At 52.6% G+C, this 19,037-nt stretch overlaps 2 protein-coding genes across 4 annotated transcripts; one reads left to right on the top strand and one right to left on the bottom strand.

Annotated features, from left to right (window-relative positions):
* The first annotated feature begins 5 nt into the window (after nt 1-5).
* On the top strand, nt 6-10,229 carry TNFAIP1 (TNF alpha induced protein 1). Of its 2 annotated transcripts, none has more exons than XM_014862111.3 (7): nt 6-258; nt 2,962-3,279; nt 3,893-4,062; nt 4,500-4,589; nt 4,670-4,722; nt 5,471-5,666; nt 7,169-10,229. In XM_014862111.3, exons 2-7 carry the CDS (start codon nt 3,075-3,077, stop codon nt 7,403-7,405), a joined length of 951 nt encoding a protein of 316 aa, XP_014717597.1. In that variant the 5' UTR covers nt 6-258; nt 2,962-3,074; the 3' UTR covers nt 7,406-10,229. The 2 variants fall into 2 exon arrangements, with proteins under 2 accessions (XP_014717597.1, XP_014717598.1); XM_014862112.3 differs by having other exon boundaries at nt 179-410.
* Nucleotides 10,081-18,987, bottom strand: POLDIP2 (DNA polymerase delta interacting protein 2). Of its 2 annotated transcripts, XM_014862036.3 has the most exons (11): nt 18,724-18,987; nt 17,282-17,363; nt 16,049-16,146; nt 15,240-15,336; nt 14,990-15,065; nt 14,662-14,769; nt 14,073-14,209; nt 13,215-13,241; nt 12,884-13,009; nt 11,771-11,850; nt 10,081-11,148 (listed from the first exon to the last, which is right to left on the bottom strand). In XM_014862036.3, exons 1-11 carry the CDS (start codon nt 18,882-18,884, stop codon nt 11,034-11,036), a joined length of 1,107 nt encoding a protein of 368 aa, XP_014717522.2. In that variant the 5' UTR covers nt 18,885-18,987; the 3' UTR covers nt 10,081-11,033. The 2 variants fall into 2 exon arrangements, with proteins under 2 accessions (XP_014717522.2, XP_044600858.1); XM_044744923.2 differs by lacking the exon at nt 13,215-13,241 and having other exon boundaries at nt 18,724-18,977.
* Between the last annotated feature and the right edge of the window lie 50 nt (nt 18,988-19,037).

Here is a 19,037-nt window from a genome sequence, read left to right as displayed (position 1 = left end):
CCGCCGGAAGTCGCTGTGCGCTCACCGCGGAGTACTCTCAGGGGTTCCTCCCTCCCCCGTGATTGGGTGCGGGGCGTCCCGGGCTTCATCGTCTCAGGCTCTCGGGTGGGCTGGGCGGGGCCGCGGCTCGGGGTGGAGTTAGCGGGCGGAGGATGTGAGCTCACGCGCCGGGATTGCTGGCGGGCAGGCGGCCACAGACTGGGGGCGGCACGGCGTTGGATTGCAACCCAGCTGCGAGGAGAGGCGCCCCCGGGGACGGTGAGAGTCGGGCCTGCCGATGCCCTAGGGGAAGAGATGGACGGGCCCCGGGCTGGAGCAAAGAGAGCTCCCTCCCCGCCTCCCCGCCTGGTCCAGGGGAAAAGGCGTGTGACGGCGTAGGGGAGATGGAGAGCTCAAATCCTTCCTTGGGGGTGGGTGTCAGACCCTATCGCGGTTTCTCGGTAGTGAGGAGGGGTACGGGCTGGGAAAGACTAAACTGCCCACAGAGGGTTAGGTCTCGCTAAATTTCCTCAGACTCTGGATGAAGCCTAAGATTTACTCCTAGGATTACTGCTAGATTCGCCATCTCTAGACAAGATCCACCCCACGCCCCCGCCATCCCCGGGTGTGGCGGATTTGTGGGTCCTTCCTCCTTCAGGACCCTACCTTATGCCACAGCCGTCTTTGTTTGCCCTTTATTCGGCTTGGCTTCTCTTTAGCTTCGCTGAGTGAGACACGGATACGCCCTTAGCCCCAGGCATCCCCAAAGATCCACACACAAAGTCCGGAAGGAAGAGCGGTGAGGTTATCAATGGAAACTTCATTCTCACTGGAATTACTTTCTAGGGCGTCACCTGCCACAGGATTCCTAGAACCCATTGGTCTGGGCGGAATCTGAGCTGACGTCATCCAAGGATTGAAAGCAATTGCTTTGTAGGAAAGGAATAGATTAGCTCTGGATTTGTCTTCCTCCGTTGGCAACCGCGTAAACTTTGAGCGCCTTTGCTTTGGCAGAATATGTTTGTGTGCTTTCTTTGATCCTGGAGAAATTGGGGCACAGAATACGTAGAGAACTTGCTAAAACCTGTTCAGGGGTGTGTTTGTTCCTTTGGGGTGGGTGGAGGAAGGTAAGGTGATGTACCGCTCAGTGTTGCTTACTGATTGGGTAATCTGCGGGTGAGGGCTCATCTCATCCAGACTCCCGTCTTGGAGGCAAATGAGAGTCTCCTGGACAAGCCTCCCTTACTCTCTTGCATCCTTACAATGCATTCTCTACACAGCAACCAGAGTCGTCTTTTCAAAATGTAAATAACTCAGATCATATCATTCCCCTGCTTAAAACCCTCAGATCGATTCCCAAACTCTTTAATGTAATGTGGCCCCTGCCTTCCCTGACTTTAAATCAGGCCAACAGCCCCCTTCTTTCTATGCACCAGCCATCTTGGCCTTATTTCTTTTCCTAAACTTTGTGTCTAACTGAGGAACTTTGCCCCTCTTCATCCATGTATCTGAAATGCTCTTTGAGACCTCAGCTGGAATGTCACCTTCCCAAAGAGGCTTTCTCTGGCCCCCTATCTAAATTAGTGCCTCTCCCTAGTCACTCTTATCTCTGTTTTACTATCTTTATTACATTTCTTGCTTTCTGGAATTGCCTGCATATTTATTTATTTTCTTGTTTGTTGTCTGTATCCTCCCACTAGAATGTAAGCTCCATGAGGCCATGACTTGTTCTCTTCTGTATCCCCGGTGCCTGGCACGTAGCAGTGGCACAATCTAAGCTAACTAAATAACTAAAAATATTTTTATTCTTGTTAACATCATGATGCTTCTTTGAACTTCTTGAAGGCAAGGACGTTATCTTTTCATCTCTCTATTCTTACTGCTTAACATAGTAGTCACTCAATTTTGTTTTATTGCTGAATGAATTAAATGAGCTAATATGTATTAAATGCCTAGAATAGTGCCTGGAACATAGTAAACATGCGAAGAAAGTTGGCTATTATTTTTTTCCTTCAGTGAATGAATTTTAATGATTCTTTAGAAAACCAAAACATGGAATCTAAATAATGAGAGGTGACCTGGCTTTGCCCTCCCTCCTATCGGTGTTTCACTTTCCAGATCACTTAACTGTTTTTAGATTTATCGTCTGGTTTTTTTCTAGCCCTTTCTCCCCGTTCTTGTTGGGAGGGAAGAGAGGAAAAGATAGGGCTGGGCCCCTTCTCAGGAAAAAGAAGCAAAAATAGCCATCCTGTAGTTGTTCTGTCCTGGAAAATGGTGACAATTTCAGGAACTTGGGACAGGGCTGGTGCCAAGTAAAGGGGAAGGTCAGGAAACCCCGGCTGGAGGCAGAGTAACACCTGCCAGGAACACTGGCCGGCTCCCTCCAGCCTGGCTCGTTCCGTGCTCTCCTGAAGCTGCTTTTACTTGCCTTCCTGAAGCCAGACTCCGAGTGGTACTCAAAGTAAGCACTGGTGCAGGCTGCTTCCAGCCTGGAATCTTTAGAAAGGAAGTGCATCCTGTCCCTCGGGCTCCTGGGAAACTCCTGGGCTGGCTGGATTCCCAGTAGGTTTGGCTGGAGGTCTTGGATCCTGGGAACCTTGAGAAGCAAATAACTGGAATCTGACTGATGGATCCCCAGAGTAAGGACGTCTGCCCTGCCCAGGCTGTTCCTCAAGCTGTCTCTGACCAGCTCCAAGGGTTTGCTTGTCCTCCTTGCTACTCAGAGCTGAGCTGTGTCACAGGGAGCCTGGTGAGGTGACCAGCTCTGGGCTCTGGGAGACTGCGCTCCCAGACCTGATTCCTGGTTCCATAGATAACAGCAGGGATGTCTACTGTAAGGCCTAGGGCCTTAGCCTCTGCCAGGGAATTGAGGGCTTATCAAAGAGAGAATGAGTAGATGGTCAGTGTTTCCCCTTCTGTCCCCTCGTGACTGAGGGCTCTCCTGTGCTGACTTCTGTCTTCTCTCCCATCTTCTGCTCACAGCACTGAGAGTATGAGGCTCTGGCCTCCACTGGCCACTCACTTGTGACCCTTCCACCACGGCGGAGCCTTCCAAGCCGACCTCCTGCCGTGTGGTGATCTACCTGCAGCGGGAGATGTCAGGGGATACCTGTCTGTGCCCAGCCTCAGGGGCCAAGCCCAAACTAAGCGGCTTCAAGGGAGGAGGCCTGGGCAACAAATACGTCCAGCTCAATGTGGGTGGTTCCCTGTACTACACCACCGTGCGGGCGCTCACCCGGCATGACACCATGCTCAAGGCCATGTTCAGTGGGCGCATGGAAGTGCTGACCGACAAAGAAGGTAAGGCATTGGGATTTGTGGGGAGCGGTGGGGAGGGAAAGAGGAGTTCTTGAGGAAGTGACTTCAGGGCAGGGCTTAAGGCTGGCAGATCTAGCATCTAGATTCGCTTTTTTGGTTCACTTGGTGCAGGACTCCTTCACCTGGAGTGCTTAGTAGAGCTTCAGAATCCTTTGAAATTGTACGTAGAATGTTGTGTGTTTACGCATTTTCCAGGGAGGAGATCCATACTTGTTTTATATTCACATAGGACTAGATTCTCATAAAAACCATTGCCTTAGCAACTGGGCTGTGGGCAGAAGGCAAGCAGGGCCTGGTGGGTTCTGTGTTGCCATGAGGTGGCCTGAGCACTCCTGAGCTCAGTGGGCCTCCACAGAGCCTGGAGGGCCTGTGTCTCCCACGCTGTGTGCCAGCTCTGGCTTCAGGGAGGAGGGGTGAAGATCAGCCATGGACCTAAGAGCTAGAGGTTCTGTTCCCATTTCTCTTACCCTGTGCCGTGGGCTCTGCGCTCATCTGCTCCATGCCACCGGCCACCAGGCTTGTCAGGTGGCTTTTGCCTGCTTCTGAGGCACCTGGAGGCAAACAGTAACCCTCTGGGGCCCCCCTGAATTCCCAGGCTGGATCCTCATAGACCGATGTGGAAAGCACTTTGGCACCATTTTGAATTACCTCCGAGATGACACCATCATCCTCCCACAAAACCGGCAAGAAATCAAGGAATTGATGGCTGAAGCGAAATATTACCTCATTCAGGGGCTGGTGAACATGTGCCAAACTGCCCTGCAGGTACGGAGGCAGAGTTGGGGCAGGTTGATGGGGTCGGGAGTTGGCCCCCTCCTTCAGGGACAAAGGTCCAATTCCTGGAAGGCTGTGTGACAGCTGTGGTTGATGAGTCCAAGCCTAGTTAGACACACCACAGGGGTTGCCCAGGCTGACCGAGCTTGCAGCCAGCCAGTTTGTAAGGTGACGAACTAGGCAGTCTGACTAGGCCCTGCTTCTAGTTTACATGCCTAGATAGCTGGATCTTAGGTTTTCTGGAAATGGGGGTCTGCTTGCCAGCTGGCAGTTTCTGTTGCCAGGGGCCTCCTGAACACTGTCTAATGCCTCCTCCACAAGTCAGGGGGTGGCCATGGCAGAGGGCCTCTGATGGCTCCTGGGGAAAGCCTGGCTAACTGGCAAGCAGAAGATCTCAAAAAAGATTCTCAGCTGTGTGTGTCACCCAGGACAAGAAGGACTCCTACCAGCCCGTGTGCAACATCCCCATCATCACATCCCTGAAGGAGGAGGAGAGGCTCATTGAAGCCTCCACCAAGGTACTGGGACTTGTGAGGGCTACATATGGGCAGGGGATGTCGGGACCGTGGCCTGGCCCTCACGCTCTCCTCCCTCACAGCCCGTGGTGAAGCTGCTGTACAATAGAAGCAACAACAAGTACTCCTACACCAGGTAGGGTGGGCGGCCTGGGGAGCAGGGTGCTGTGGTGCCTGGGAAAGGGCAGCAGACCCGAGGGAAGCCCCCTGCACTCCTGGCACGATTGGCGCGGGTCTGGGTCTCAGGAGGGAAGAACAGGAAGGAGAAGGGAAATCAGAGCAGAGGCATTTGGAACTTGGTGCAGGGCCTTGGCTGGGATAGAGACAAGATGGGCCATGTGTCATGTCAGGCCGCTTGCCAGGTGTTTTCCCAGCATTGTTTTCTGGGGTGGAGGAGGGACACTGGGAAGCCAGTGGGCTGGGACTCCTCCTAAGCCAGCCTTTGTACCTCACAGCTTGGCCGGTTTCCCCCTGCCACCCAGTGTCCTCTCCACAGGCCAGTTAGGTATATGCAGGAGACTGCAGGCTCAGAGTCCCAAACCCCCCTGGTGACTCCCTGAGGACAGACTCGTTGCCAGTGTCACCCCTACTGCAAGGAAGGAATCCCACTGAGACAGCTGCAAGCCTCTTCCTTCCAGGCCTGACGGGGGGCGATCTGCCTCCCTCAGTTCTCTCTGCTTTAACTTAAAACCAGCTCAGTTCCTTTTCCTCACTGGCCCCCAAACCCAAAAGGTGCTCCATGACCCTTTCTCTTCCTGTCCCCTCTGGGATCTTGACTGTCCCTCATTTCAGCAGGGGAGGGACAGGGAGGGAAGAACCCAGCTAGCACCCTCCCTTGTGCTGTAAGCTCATTCCCAGGCCTGCGGCCCTTGTGGGTTTTTCAGCAACTCTGACGACCACCTGCTGAAAAACATCGAGCTGTTTGACAAGCTCTCCCTGCGCTTCAACGGCCGCGTGCTCTTCATCAAGGACGTCATTGGCGATGAGATCTGCTGCTGGTCCTTCTACGGCCAGGGCCGTAAGCTGGCAGAGGTGTGCTGCACCTCCATTGTGTACGCCACGGAAAAGAAGCAGACCAAGGTGTGGAAGCCTTCCCTCTGCAGGGCCCACACCAGCCTGTCAGCACAGGGAGCGACAAGGGCATCCGTTTTGCTCTGTCTTTCCCATACTCATCGTGATGGTGTTGAGCAAGGACAACAGCCAAAGAAGGGATTCGGGAAATGTCATGGAACTGCTTGTTCCAGTCAGCTGAGCGGCAGGGGCTGGTGACCACCAGGGAACAGCCTGGGTCGGTGGGAAGGACAAGGTCTTTGGAGTTGGCCCAATTTGGGTTTGAATTCTGGTTTCACCATTTGCCCGTTTTCTGACTTTGGATAAGCCATTTAAACCATCTGGGCCTCAATTTCCTCATTTGCAAACATGGGAATGACAGTAGGAATTTAACAGAGCTATTATGAAAATAGCTAGTTCTTAGAAAATAGACAGTTCTTGAGAGCAGTGCCATGTCGTGGAAATAGCTGGTCAGCTCTCAGGCCCCTGCTGGTCGGGTGTGCCTGCTCAGTCAGCTTTGCCTCTGCAGTAACAACACGGTGTTGGGCACGTGTGGGGGACTGGAGAGGTGAGAGTTCACACAAACTCAGCCAACCCTGTTCCCCCGAGCTGCAAGCAGTCAGTGTCCTCCCTGAAAGGAGCCGCCCCCATGAGTGGTGTTACCCGCATGACAGGGCTTTGCTGGGATGGAAGAGCAGCTCATCTGGGGGAGGGTTGTGTGCGTGGCTCAAAGCAACTGAGCTTGTGTAGCACCTTCTCAGCCCCTAGACTACTGAAATGCCTCCAGCGGGGTGGGCTGGGGGTCTAAGGTCTAAGACAGCCTACAGGAGTGGCCCTGCTTCCTCCTGTCATTTTAGGGGTGGGGGCTCCCATGTACACATACCAGTGGAGTCAGGATTTGGGGGCAGGGCTCTGTAGGGCCTGGTTACACGGTGGAAGTGGCAGCAGCTCCTGTCACCTTCCTGAGTTCTTTCTCTTTCGTGAACTTTTGACTCCTCACACCACACCTGTGAGGCAGGGGTAGAGCCATTCTTCCCATTTGACAGATGGGGGAACAGAAGCCCAAGATGAAACAGCAAGTTAGGCTAGAATTCAGGTGCCTTAATGCCATCCCTTTCCATCTTTCATGAAATGTTCACATCTCTCTGAGGTAGATGTTACCATGATTTTACACATGTGGAAACTGAGGCACAGCAAGGTTAAGCCTAAGGCCCCACAGCTAGTAAGTGGTGGAGCTGTATTTAGACCTAGGCCTGACCACAAAGCCAGGGTCCTAACCTCTACCATATTAGGCCATTGGCCTGGGATTGGGTGGGGCGTGGGAAGGGTGCTAGTCTTCTGCATCCTTATGTCCATAGAGTGCATTTCACACCTCCTTCAGAGAGAGACCTGCCCTCCCTCATGAGATAGAAAGCCATCTGTCTCGAGAGAGTTCAGGAAGCCTTCTGGAGCCAGCACAGGGCCAAGGGCCCTGACATGCTGCTCCCTCTCTGGGATGAAACCTCATTCAGTCCCCGTTCCCCTCACCCCAGGTGGAATTCCCAGAGGCCCGAATCTATGAGGAGACACTCAACGTCCTACTATACGAGACCCCCAGAGTCCCTGACAACTCCTTGTTGGAGGCCACAAGCCGTAGCCGCAGCCAGGCTTCCCCCAGTGAAGACGAGGAGACCTTTGAACTGCGGGACCGTGTCCGCCGCATCCATGTCAAGCGCTATAGCACTTACGATGACCGGCAGCTTGGCCACCAGTCTGCGCATCGTGACTGACGAGACCCTCAGGGATTCAGGGCGTGGGACACCCTGTCTCCCCTCCTGTGGAACCCCGCCCCATTGGCCAGCCCACGCTGCTGCTGTCTGGGTCTCTGCTCCAGCACCCAGAGGCATGCCAGGCCCTGCCTGGGAGGTCCGAGGGCCTGAGCAGGGGAGGGGCCCCTCCCTTTGTCCCGCTCGCTCTCTGAGCACTTCAGGCTGACTGAGTCCTGGCCCCCTTGCTCAGTGTCTCCCTCCCTGCCTGACAGGGAGCCACTTCTGCCCCTAGGGTGAATGGACTGACCTGCCCACCTCCTGCTGAGAACATTCTCCTTGGCCCTTTGCTGAGTGCCCCTTTCCTATACTGAAGGGCTACTGTTAGGCCTCAGCTGAGGCCCATGGGGAATGGATTCGTTCTGTGGGGAGGGTGGCTTCTGGTGCTGAGGAGGCCCAGTTTCTTACAGAAGGTGGGGCTCCTTTTTTCCTAAGGTGTTCAAGCACAGGCTTGATGAGTTCGGTGTTTTAAAAATAGTCTAGGAAATGAATAGTTCTAAGTCTAATAATGAGGGAACTGAGTGTTTCTGCTACTCCTTCAGGGTGCCAAGACCCTGGGTAAGGCAGAACCCTTGGCCCTTCTCCATGCCTTTGGGATCTGTTTCTTTAAAGCACTTTGTACTTTTATTCAGGAGATTTTTACTCTGCCCTGACCCATGTCATCTTTTTCTGACCCTAATTGCCTCTTCCCTGCAGAATCAATCTGAGGGAGTGGATAGAAGCAGCAATAAAAGAAAAACTGATCAGCTTTGGCTTTGCCAGCCTGGCCAAGCAGCCAGCCCAGAGAGCGCTGAGGAGGCAAGGATGTGTGAGTTGGGACCTGTGGTCCTAATAACGCCCCTGTGAGAAAGGACATTTTACCCCAACATCTTGCAGTCACATAACTGATTCCTAGGGTCTATCACGATTCTATTTTTGATTCTCTTGCCCTCAGCTCCAAGGCATGCTGTCCTTACATTAAAGCCAAAGAGCCATCACAGGGGCTAGAAGCATGAGCCGCAGTGGGAAGGCTGTGAAGCCCATGGGCACTGCACTTTCATGGCCATTAGCCGAGGACAGTGAGCGCAGAGCTCTGCATTCCTGGCAGCCCTGCATAGAGGTGGCACGTGCTTGGCAATACATTCCTACTCCCCCAATCCATCCTATCGGTTTTGTATCCTGGCTGGGGATGGTGGTTCTGGCCAGTGCTGAGTCTCTGAACACAGGATGATGTGAGCAGCCTAAGCCCCTTGAAAGGTTTCACTTCTTTCTTGTTGGGTAACTTGGCCATGGAGATACCAAGCACCAGCTCCTGGGTAAGGGTGCACATTCCTCTTCAGGGCTTTGGTTTTCATTACCTTTTGTTTGGCTTGGCCTTTGGGAAGCTGCTTATCTGAATTCTTTCCCAAAGGAATGCCAATAGGGCGGGAGCTGTTCAGCCAGCCAAACAAAGCAACATAGCCACACAGCAGTACACACTCATTCGGGAAGGGACATAGGTTATCGAGTTCATCTCTTGACTACTCTTACTCTATAGCTAAGTGGCTGCTCACAGCTGACCCCATAGAGCCTATGGGCAAATGCCAGGCCAGGGTTAGTAGACACTCACAAGGATCTGAAATGACATGATGGGGCAAGAGAAGTGTGACTCTAATAGGCATTTTATACTTGTCGCAGTCTTGAACATATAAAGGCTTTCAGGGTGAGGCGCCTTGGTGATCAGCTACAACAGTGCTTTCAGCCCTCACTGGAGTAACAAGATGAAGACAAATCTCTTTCTTTGGCCAGATTCCGGCTTGGGGTTTGTGGCTTTCCCACAGAGACTGGAATGCTTCTGCCTGAGGCCACTGGCAGGTTTCCTCAGCTGCTCTCCTGAAGCCCTTTAATATTCAAAAGTCCCAGCTCCCCAGTGAGGTGTTTTAATGTGTGTCCTTTGACCTCCCCAACCCCTGTAGCCTCTTTTTACCGCTTTGACATTTGGATCCTCAGCTATCTCAGTGGTGACTAGTCTTCCTGAGAAAGCCCGATAGTCTGGGACTCTGGGCACTTAGCTCTTCTGAGTGAAAACATCTCCTTGGTCTTAAGAAAAATACTAACATTGAACTCATTGAAGTAATCTTAATCTTAGGTTCTTTGATCAGACTTTGTGGCGTAAGAGTTTGAGGAATTTTCTTTGAGTTTCCCAGCCCCATTCAGAAAGCAGCTCTTGGAGGTGTGAATTTTTCAACTCCAAGCAGCCCAGGGGAAAGTAAACAAAAAGTGTGGATGAAGGTCAAACCTTGTCAGTTTCTGAGAAAACTGCTCTTAACCACAAGTACCGTATTGGGTTTTATTCAATTTGTTATCTGACCAAGATCTGCCTGAAGGATGGCACAGGTCCTGACATGAGGGAACTTTTCCTTTATCATGTAACTGCAGTTCTTTGTTGCTCAGCATAGGTGATGGAGACAAACACTAATTCCTAATAAAATTGTGTTACACTGCAGTGGTGCAGAGCCGTGCTTACAGTGAGCACAGCTTGGTCAGCTTGCTGCTGTGGATGTAATTCTTGGATTTCTGTTCACCACCTGCCCTTGTGTTCTTGCTGGGTTTTAAGTCTGACTGCACTCACTGCCCTGCAACCCAGGTTCCCCCTGGTGGAGGATTAAGGACAACACTAATAAGGACTGGAATTGAGATTTAATGTTAATTCAAGAATAAAACAACTTCTTTTAACAATCACTATGGTAGTGGTTGGGGCAGGAATCCTAAGAATCGGGGTAAAATGCAGCACATTTCCTCTCTGGCTCTTGGAGATCTGTGAGAAGCTCAGAAAGTAGCCTGGCTTAGTTGTCCATGGCTAAAGCTCCTTGGCCGAGTTTCTGCATTTGTAGACTCATGTTCATGGCTGGCAAGCCCATTGCTCTGGGAAATCCAACTGGCTTGCCTTACTCCTCTCCCAGGCCCAGGGAGGCCAGAGATGCCAATGGTTGGCCAGTGCTAAGGGCTGGGCCACTCCTCTGATCCTGATGCTGGCCTCCCACTCTGCACTTGGCAGAGGGTAAAGAAGAGAACAAGAGTCCATTCTGGCCCCCACCCCACCAGCTGAGAGGCACAGTGACCCTGGGAGACATCCAGCCAACCCACAGCCTCAGGGGGGAAACGGGTATATACCCTAATCAAAGGGGCAGCTTCCTGGAAGGGCAGCAAGGAAAGCAATCAAGGGCCCCCACTGGGTCAAAAAGGGAGCCTGAGACCCTGGGGACAGAAATGGCGAGGGTGGCCAAGCGAGCACTGGTTTATTGACCAAACCTCCATTCTAAACAACTTGCGTGACAAGCCAAGAAACTCCTCCAGGCCTGTGGCAGCTGAACACAAGAGTTCCCGGTGGAAAAGTTTACAGGAACACAGTGTAGGTAGGGCTTACAGGGGAGGCCAGCCTTAAGGAGTCCTACATGGGTCTTCTGGAGAAAACAGTTACACCCCACCCACCAAAAAAAACACCCCACAGTCAAATGGTGCAAACAATTAAGAGACCCACTGTGGCCCAGGATGGAGAGAGAGTTCTGCAGCAATTGTGGGATGAGAGCTGTTCCTCAGGGGCCAAGCCTGGGCACTCAGGGCCTCAGCTGGCCTACCAGTGAAGACCTGAGGGTGGTGTCTTCTCATCTTTATTGCTTTCCAGGGAAAAGGGAGGGATCCGGACATCAAAGTGGGAGCCATCAGGCCTCTCAAAGCGGAAAGTACCCCTGTGGGTCAGAAGGAAGATGGTTTAGAGGGAGTGAGGGCTGAGGCCCCCTTGAAGATCTGAGTAGCTCTGAGTGCTCAGATCCAGAGCCACAGCAGGTTGAGGCAGGACTGGACTCTCCTGCCTGGCTCATGCCAGGGTAACACTAGTGCAGAGACCCAAGAGCCCATCCTGGCCCTACAGCAGAAGAAGAAACACAGCTGTCCTGATTCTGGCCCTTGGATGCACACTGCATAAGCGAGCCAACTACACTTTCAGGTTAAGAAGTGAAACACCAGGGAAAAAATCCAACTGTGATTTGGATTGGCCATAGTTGTCCAACTATGGGCATATGTCCCGCTATGGGCATAGTCGGCCATAGTTGTCCAGCTATGGGCAACTCAGTGCAGAATCAAATCACCAGACCTGTTTGGCCTCAGTCCTCAGTTCACACAATCACAGGGAAGTGGAAAACAGGCAGTCATAAAAAATCAGACAAGTCCCACACAATGAACAGCAGATAAGCCTCCATCTCAGGACTTAGGCCGGCCCAGAGTTAACCGCAAGCTGTAAGCTCTCACTTTTCTGACCTGCAGCTTGTGTGTGATGTTGAGCTGCCCCTACCCCAGCACAGGCTCACTTACCACATGTGCCCACTGGAAGCTTGCAGGGAGACGTGGCTGCTGTACTGGAACGCAGGCTGCTCCTTGGATAACACCGGTTCCTGTGAGGGTTTAGGCAAAATAGGTCAGGCCAGACAAGCTCGCTGCACCCCAGGGCCATACGCTGGCCCTGACTGCCAGTTCACCAGGACAGGATGCCCCCTCAAGCCTCCCACAATGACTGCCTGGCAGTACCTCCTCCCACAGCATGGCCACTGACCTGAGCCTCTGACTCTGACTCCGGGAAAGATAATCTCAGACTGAATGTCTGAGGGCACTGGGAAAAGATGCTAGGCACAGGACCTACTCTGTAAATACCCCATCCAGCATCCACTGGCTGAGAGCCTAGGGGCCAGGCACCATGGCAGTGCTCTGAAAACCTTTGTTGACTTCAGTCTCCTAGTAATCTTAATAGATGTGATCCCCATTTTAGCAGTTAAGAAACAGAGATTTCAGTTAAATAACTTTCCCAAAGTTATACAGCAAGTAAACAACACAGCTGGCATTTGAAGCCAGACTAACTCCAAAGCCCTGTTCTTGTCACCCCACCCTGCTTCCCCAAGTCCCTGCTGACGTGGATAAATGCTGGCCACTTCTCGTGACTTTTGTTCTCAGGAGACAGGGTAGGGTAGTGTGGGAATTGCAAAATCAGATCTCTTCAAGGACCAGCAGAGGATGTACACATGTAAAGAGGCAGAGAAAGGACAACTAGGAGTGGGGGGGGGGGGGTTCATGCCCCACCTAAGAGTACTCAAATTCAGGGTTTCTTAAAAACGCACTGTGCTGGCAACAGAAACTCTACACAAGCTTTGATGTCAGACTCACTTGGATTCCAGTCCAGGCCCTGCCACTCTAGCTATGGGACCATAGGCTAGTTATGTAACTTCGCAGTCTCACTCTCTTCATCTGTGAAATGGGTTGTAAGAAACCTATCCCAAAGGCTTGTTGTATGGTTTCTCACCCAAAACAGCCCAATGCATTCACAAACTGAGCCTCTGTCCCTAAGCACAGAGAAAGAGGAAAAACCATGCACTTAGCCCTCAGGCCTGCTGGGCAGGACCAGAAACTGGTCATTATTGGCCCAGTGATGCTCACCCTGCCCACCACCCCTCGGCCTCGCACTGTCTCCAAGGTGCCGGATAGACTGAATATTCTCCAGTGTCGCTCCCGGAGCTGTACCACGTCACTGTCGAGGTTCTCCAAGCGGATACAGTAGCGCCACTGTGGGGGTGGGGAAAAGAGTTCACATCTGACAAAGAATAGACCTTGGACTGGCCCACCCAGAATTCTAGCAGAGCAAAAGGCAACAAAGGCTGGCATCTGCATTGCAAGGGCCCCACTCCCCGGAGGTAAACTCCCCCACCTCCCAATCTGCCCCCTAAAGCACATCTCCTGAGCTCCTCTCCTCCCCAAGAGAGACGCTCACCCAGTAGACATGGGAATTCTGGGCTTCCTGGGAAAAAAACACAAAGAATTTAAGTTCCAGAGGGCAAGACCAAGTCTGTTTCAATCAACATCTCCCCAGTGGAGTAGGATGTATTCCAGGAAGGTTGCTGAGACAGAACAAAGCTGCGAATATCCATGGGATGATGACGACTGAACTACGGCCAACAAGCGCACAGGGAGGGAGCCTCCCCTGGATCCATCCCTGGACCCCCTCCTCCTTATCCTATCAAGATCACCAACAGAGCTGGACGCCAGGCTGTACATCAGCCACAGGGCTCTTCCCTTTCTCAGCACCCTCCCTGCCAGCCCCACCCACATCACTGCTGGCCCAGGTCACTGTCCTCCTCCTCAGCCCTCCCACAGCCCCACCATATGACAACAGTTGTTATGCTGTGTGTTGGCCTCCCCCACTACTATGGGCTCCCAGAAGGTAGGGACAGTGTTTCATTTCTCTTTGTATCCCCAGGACCTAGCTTACAGTCAGGCAAGAAATAGCTCAATAAATGTTTGATAATGCATAAAAAAGGAGAAGATCAGCCTACACTGATTTAAACAAATGTGTATATTCTTCATAAACGTGACTTTGTTTGAGCCAGCCGAGAAGAAGGAAGAGTCAGCCTGAAGGACTCCTTCCTGAGACCCAAGGGTTTCTCTGCTCTAGGGCATGGTGTCTGCCATTGCCAAGAGGCTGCCCAACCCTAACCAGTACAAGCAGCTTGGAGGTAGAACTACAAACACACAGTTTAAATTTGGAACCTACTCCAGCAGTCACACTGGGGACACCACAGAGAATCTGGGGGCCTAGTCCTGAGGAAAGGGACCCAGCCTGGGCACATACCCTCATGCCCATGTAAAAGGGGATGACAGTGACACGGATGTTCTCGGTTGTTTCCCGGTGGACATCAGAGAGTTCCAGCCAGGGGTGATTCTTTTCTTGCCAGGCCCGCAGCGTCTCCCGAGCCACAAAAGGGGGTGCTGGGGCGAGAGACAACTGGTTAGTCCAGGCCAGAGTCCAGGGCACTGCATCCACTCTCCAACTGCCCCTCCTAGAAAACCCCTCCCAGTGGTGGCCCAGTGGCCCAGGTAAACAAGATGCCCAACCATAAAGCAAAAGCAGAGGCTGGAAGAAAGCACAGAGCTGCCTACCAAGAGTAAGCCCTGAGGAGGTACATGACCTTGTGGGAAGAGAACTGGACTGGGAGTTAGGAGCCCTAGTTTTCAGATCTCGTTCTGCCACTAACTAGCAAACTTGAGTCCCTTCTCATCATCCCGGAGCCTCAGTTTCCATATCTGTTAGGAGGAAATAACAGCCATCTACCTGACAGGTCTGGTTGGAGGTTGTGGAAATAGAGTTTAAAATTGCTTCATGATACTGTCTTTGAAGAAAGGGCCCTCCCATTCCAGCTTCCCTTCTTGAAAGAGATTACCTTTTGTCTGGTCATACAGAAGAAATCTCTCAAAGAGCTCGTGCTGGATGGGAACCTGGTCAGTGGAGGTGTAGGGGAGGATGTCTTCATGGCTGACATAGTCCAGGCCTGCCACAGAGGGGCAAAGAGACAGTGAAACTCACATAGGAGAGAGGAGGAGCAGGGCTGAGAAGAAACACAATTCCTGGCCTTGTTCAGGGTGAGACGACCCTGCTCCATTGCTCTCAGCAACTATAATTCCTCCCAGCAGATTAAAGGACGTCAGAATCCTACCCTGAGACACACTGGACCCTCATCAACAGGCACCATTCAGATGCTCACTACTCACCAGGGATGGCATAGAGGGCACGGCTGTCATCATGGTTAGCCAAGAAAGTCACAGCTTCCGTCTGAGATCTCTGAGACTAAGACAAGAAGAGAGTTAGAGACTTTCTTAGTCACTATCCAGTCCTGACAACTTGGGGCCCAGTGCTGATCTGGGCTCTCTTCGACCCCTCTCCCTCCCTCTGTCCCCATCAGGATTTAGGCCTTTCCCTTTCCTGGAGAGGAACCCAGGCCCAGCCATCTTGCTTACTTACTATATGTGGACAGTCTCGGGCATCAATCAGCACTTGATAGTAAGTGTGAGTTTTGCCTTTCACCTCCTTAGAGCCGTGGCCGGCAGGATTCTCTGCTCTATAATAGAGTAGGAGAAGAAGCCCAAGATCACCCTGAGAGAAACAAGCAGTGCCTGCCCCAGCTCCCTCCCAGCTCCTCACCTAAACAGACTGGTGCCTGATCTGAGGGACTTTAGCACCAGCTGGGTACCAGCTCAGCAACACCCCGGGGCAGCTGCTCCCCAGTCAGGGGCAAACAATGGAACGTGGAGGACCCACGGCACAGAGTCATCATTTGTCTTACTCTCTGACTGCCTCTTGGAAAAAGAGGGCCATTTGAGAAAATCAAATTGCTGCCTGGAGTCCCCCGAGTCCACAGTACCAAACTTTTCTCACATCCCAGGGGCTGTCTGTGATCATCTAATGGAGCTTGGCCTTTTCTTTTTTAATGTACTCTAGTGATGATAAGAAATTAAGGGAAAGATCCTAACTGACCATCAAGAAGTCAAGAAGACTAGTCTCCCAAACGCCTTCTGGGGTACTTCCAACACATATTGAGAATAGCTGGGGAGAGCATCCTGAAGAGGCCTAAAGGGACCCTCTGGCTTCAGACTGTCCTTGGCACTCAGCACTTTTGTCTCCGTGGATATTAGTGCCAGAGGAGCACTCTGGGGCTGTTCCTAAGGCCCGGGAGGATGATGTCTTTACCCCTGGGACCCCACTTACGTATGTGTGCCATGAGTCAGGCCTCCTCCTGAGGTACTATGAGGCACAATGACAGGGAAACTTACTTTTCTGGAGCTGCAGAAGCCACATCCCGGTCATACAGTCTGGCCTGCCAGGGAAACAGGACGACACCTCGGTAGCCAAAAACACTATGAAGGAAAAGCTGGGAGGAAAGAGAGGCCTCAATGAATCCACAGTCCATCAAGTCCAACCAGGGGGGCCCTGGACCACTAAGCAGCACAAGTAGCGGCCACTCCAGAACAAGGTCTTGCCACTCTTTCCCCTGAACTCTATGTCCATCTAGACCAACTTCTGAACACTCTCAGCCCCTCTTCACCTGGCTGACTTCTACTCATCCTTTAGGCCATAGCCTAGGCCTCCAGCAAGCCTTCCCTGACCTCCCCTCCGCTTGGCACAGTGTGCAGCCATTGACCATTTGCATATCATAATTCCCTTCTAGACTGTCAACTCCATGAAGGCATTGCTTTCTGATTTAACTCCAATGCACAATGCCTGGTCCATTGCAGGCATACCAAAGGGAAAAAAAAGTTAAATAAACCAAAAGTCCCCCTTACTTACAAGGGACCTAAATCTATCTCAGTGGATCTGGCACAAAGCTGATACAGATAAAGAGTCTTGCGGCCAGCCCCGTGGCGCAGTGGTTAAGTGCACACATTCTGCTTCGGCAGACCGGGGTTCGCCAGTTCGGATCCTGGGTGCAGACATGGCACCGCTCATCAAGCCAGGCTGTGGTAGGCATAGGTGTCCCACATATAAAGTGGAGGAAGATGGGCACGGATGTTAGCTCGGGGCCAGTCTTCCTCAGCAAAAGGAGGGGATTGGCAGCAGTTAGCTCAGGGCTAATCTTCCTCAAAAAAATTTTTAAAAAAAGAAAAAGAGCCTCACTCCCAGAGCTTACTACACTGCAATCAGTTCAACTATGACAAAGTATCAAAGGTTTGCTTTGATACCTTGGGGAGGGAAGGCTGGGGAGCCAAAGGCTCCCTCCACTGGCTGCCCACCATCCACTATGTTAGAGGACTCCTCAGCAACTTGGCTGTCTCCTCACTATAATCCAAACCATCTCTGTCCACACTAACTTGGGAAGAGCACCCACTGACATATGAAATGCATTCAAATCCAGGAAAATAGAAACCCGATCTTAAAAAATTTGTGATTCTGGTCTGGCACCAAACACCAAGGCAGAAAACCATAACATTCAGGCCTGTGACTAAATCTGACACTTTTAGGAGCAGAACACACCACAAAAATAAAACATGACCCAGCCCACCACTCACCTGCCCAGTCTCATATTTTCCATTCTGTTTTGGCACCTCAAACACACCAACTGTCTCCAAAACTTTGCCCTCTGGTCGGTTTCTGATTAGGAGGGAAAAGAAAAGGCAACTGAATAACTGAGAAGGTAATGGTCCTGATCCAACATTAAAAGGTACTAGGATCCTGAGGGGGCAGGGCAATGACAGCAGAGAAGGGTGGGGGTGGTGGAGCCAGGCAAAGCAAGTAAGGGTCCTGCCAAACCACCACTCCACAGAGATCCTGCCTGTCCTCCCTTGAGGTCCAGCCACAGGCCCCTCCTTGGCTTCTGCGTTAGGTCTGACTGCTCCAAGATCACTTTCTCCTCTCTTCACTCTCAGCATCCCCATGATGTCCTCCTACCTGCTTAATTGCACCCCTTGCCTCCATTTCTTCCTTGATCCACCCTCCTGACCTCCCACAGCATTTTAGCTGTCCTGCCCACCTTGCATCTCAGTTATCTGTGCCCCTGTCTTATCTCCATTAGAGACTCTGAGTTCCCTCGAGCAACACCTGCGTCGGATTAGCCTCGGGTATAAAGAGGTGCTCAAAAAATATTTATTCTGTTTTAATTCCACTTCTGCCTCCCCCTCTAAACTGCAGTCTTCACTCTGCCCTTGAAGGGCTTAAGCATCATCTCTAGATTTCCTACTGTACCCCTGCATTGCACCTAGTAGTCTCTCAAATCTAGTTTTGGTTCAGATTTATGTCAATTTTCAGGAGGGTCTTAAATTGCAAATAGTTATCATCTCTCCCCAATATCAGTGTCTAATCTCTGCCACTAAAATGTCATTTCTCTCAGTGACCTCTCTGGAGAGGGCTGCTCTTTCCAGGGCCCCTTCAAAGCACTGTTATCCTTACTGTTTTGGAGATGTGAACGGTATGGTTCGTCCCACTTGATCTACCGGCCCCAAACTGATCTGCTGTCCCATCCCCAGAGACAATGTTCACACCATCCCCGTGACCTCAAACCCCCTTCCCTAAGTCACATAGGAAGAACTGGTCCCCCCAAGGTCACAATGAAATTTGGGACCCACGCAGGGCCCAGACTAGGGAGTCCTGCTTCCCACTTCGAGCATCTTTCTGAGGGAGGCCTTGACCCAATCCAGGGCTGGGGATTCAAGTCAAAAGCCCTAGGTCTTAATTAAAAGGCTGCCCACTAACAGCGACGCTCGGAGACCCCCATTCGGGGAGGCAGGATTCACTCTGGGAGGGGTACTAGTTCTCCCTCAGAGCCAGCCCTGCACAGCCCAGGGCTCTTCTCTGCTCCTGGCACAAGTCCCAGGCAACGCAGGTCGGCTCCCAGCCGGGACCCTCTCCCGGGTCGATCTCCAATCACCCTCAGGCGGCCGGGCCTCCTGGCCTCCTCACTGGCCGGGAACACGCTCACTAGGCTCCAGGCCCGACCCCGCGCTCCGTCCCTCACCGGGACGAAAGGTGCCTCCGCGTCGTCGTTGAGGCCGCTGGCGGGAAGGCTCCGGCTCCACCCGCCACACAGAGCGGCCTCGGCCCCCGGGCCCCGGTCAGCGACCGGGACCACCAGCGACTGCCCACAGCCAGGGCTCGCCGGGCCACACAGCCCGCCATGTCCCGTCCGAGCGCCCGCTCGGCTGCTGACACAAGACCCGACCCGCGGCCGGGCGGCCTTCCGCCCCCGCCCCACACTGCCCCGCGCCGCGTCCCCGCCCCCTCGGCCCTCTGCCCCGCCCCGCCCCGCCCCGCGAACTCCAGGCTCCTTCC

This window comes from Equus asinus, chromosome 13 (genome assembly GCF_041296235.1).
Source record: "Equus asinus isolate D_3611 breed Donkey chromosome 13, EquAss-T2T_v2, whole genome shotgun sequence".
NCBI lineage: Eukaryota > Metazoa > Chordata > Mammalia > Perissodactyla > Equidae > Equus > Equus asinus.
The sequence above is the reverse complement of the archived record's forward strand: the minus strand, read 5'-3'. Positions and strand labels throughout refer to the sequence as shown.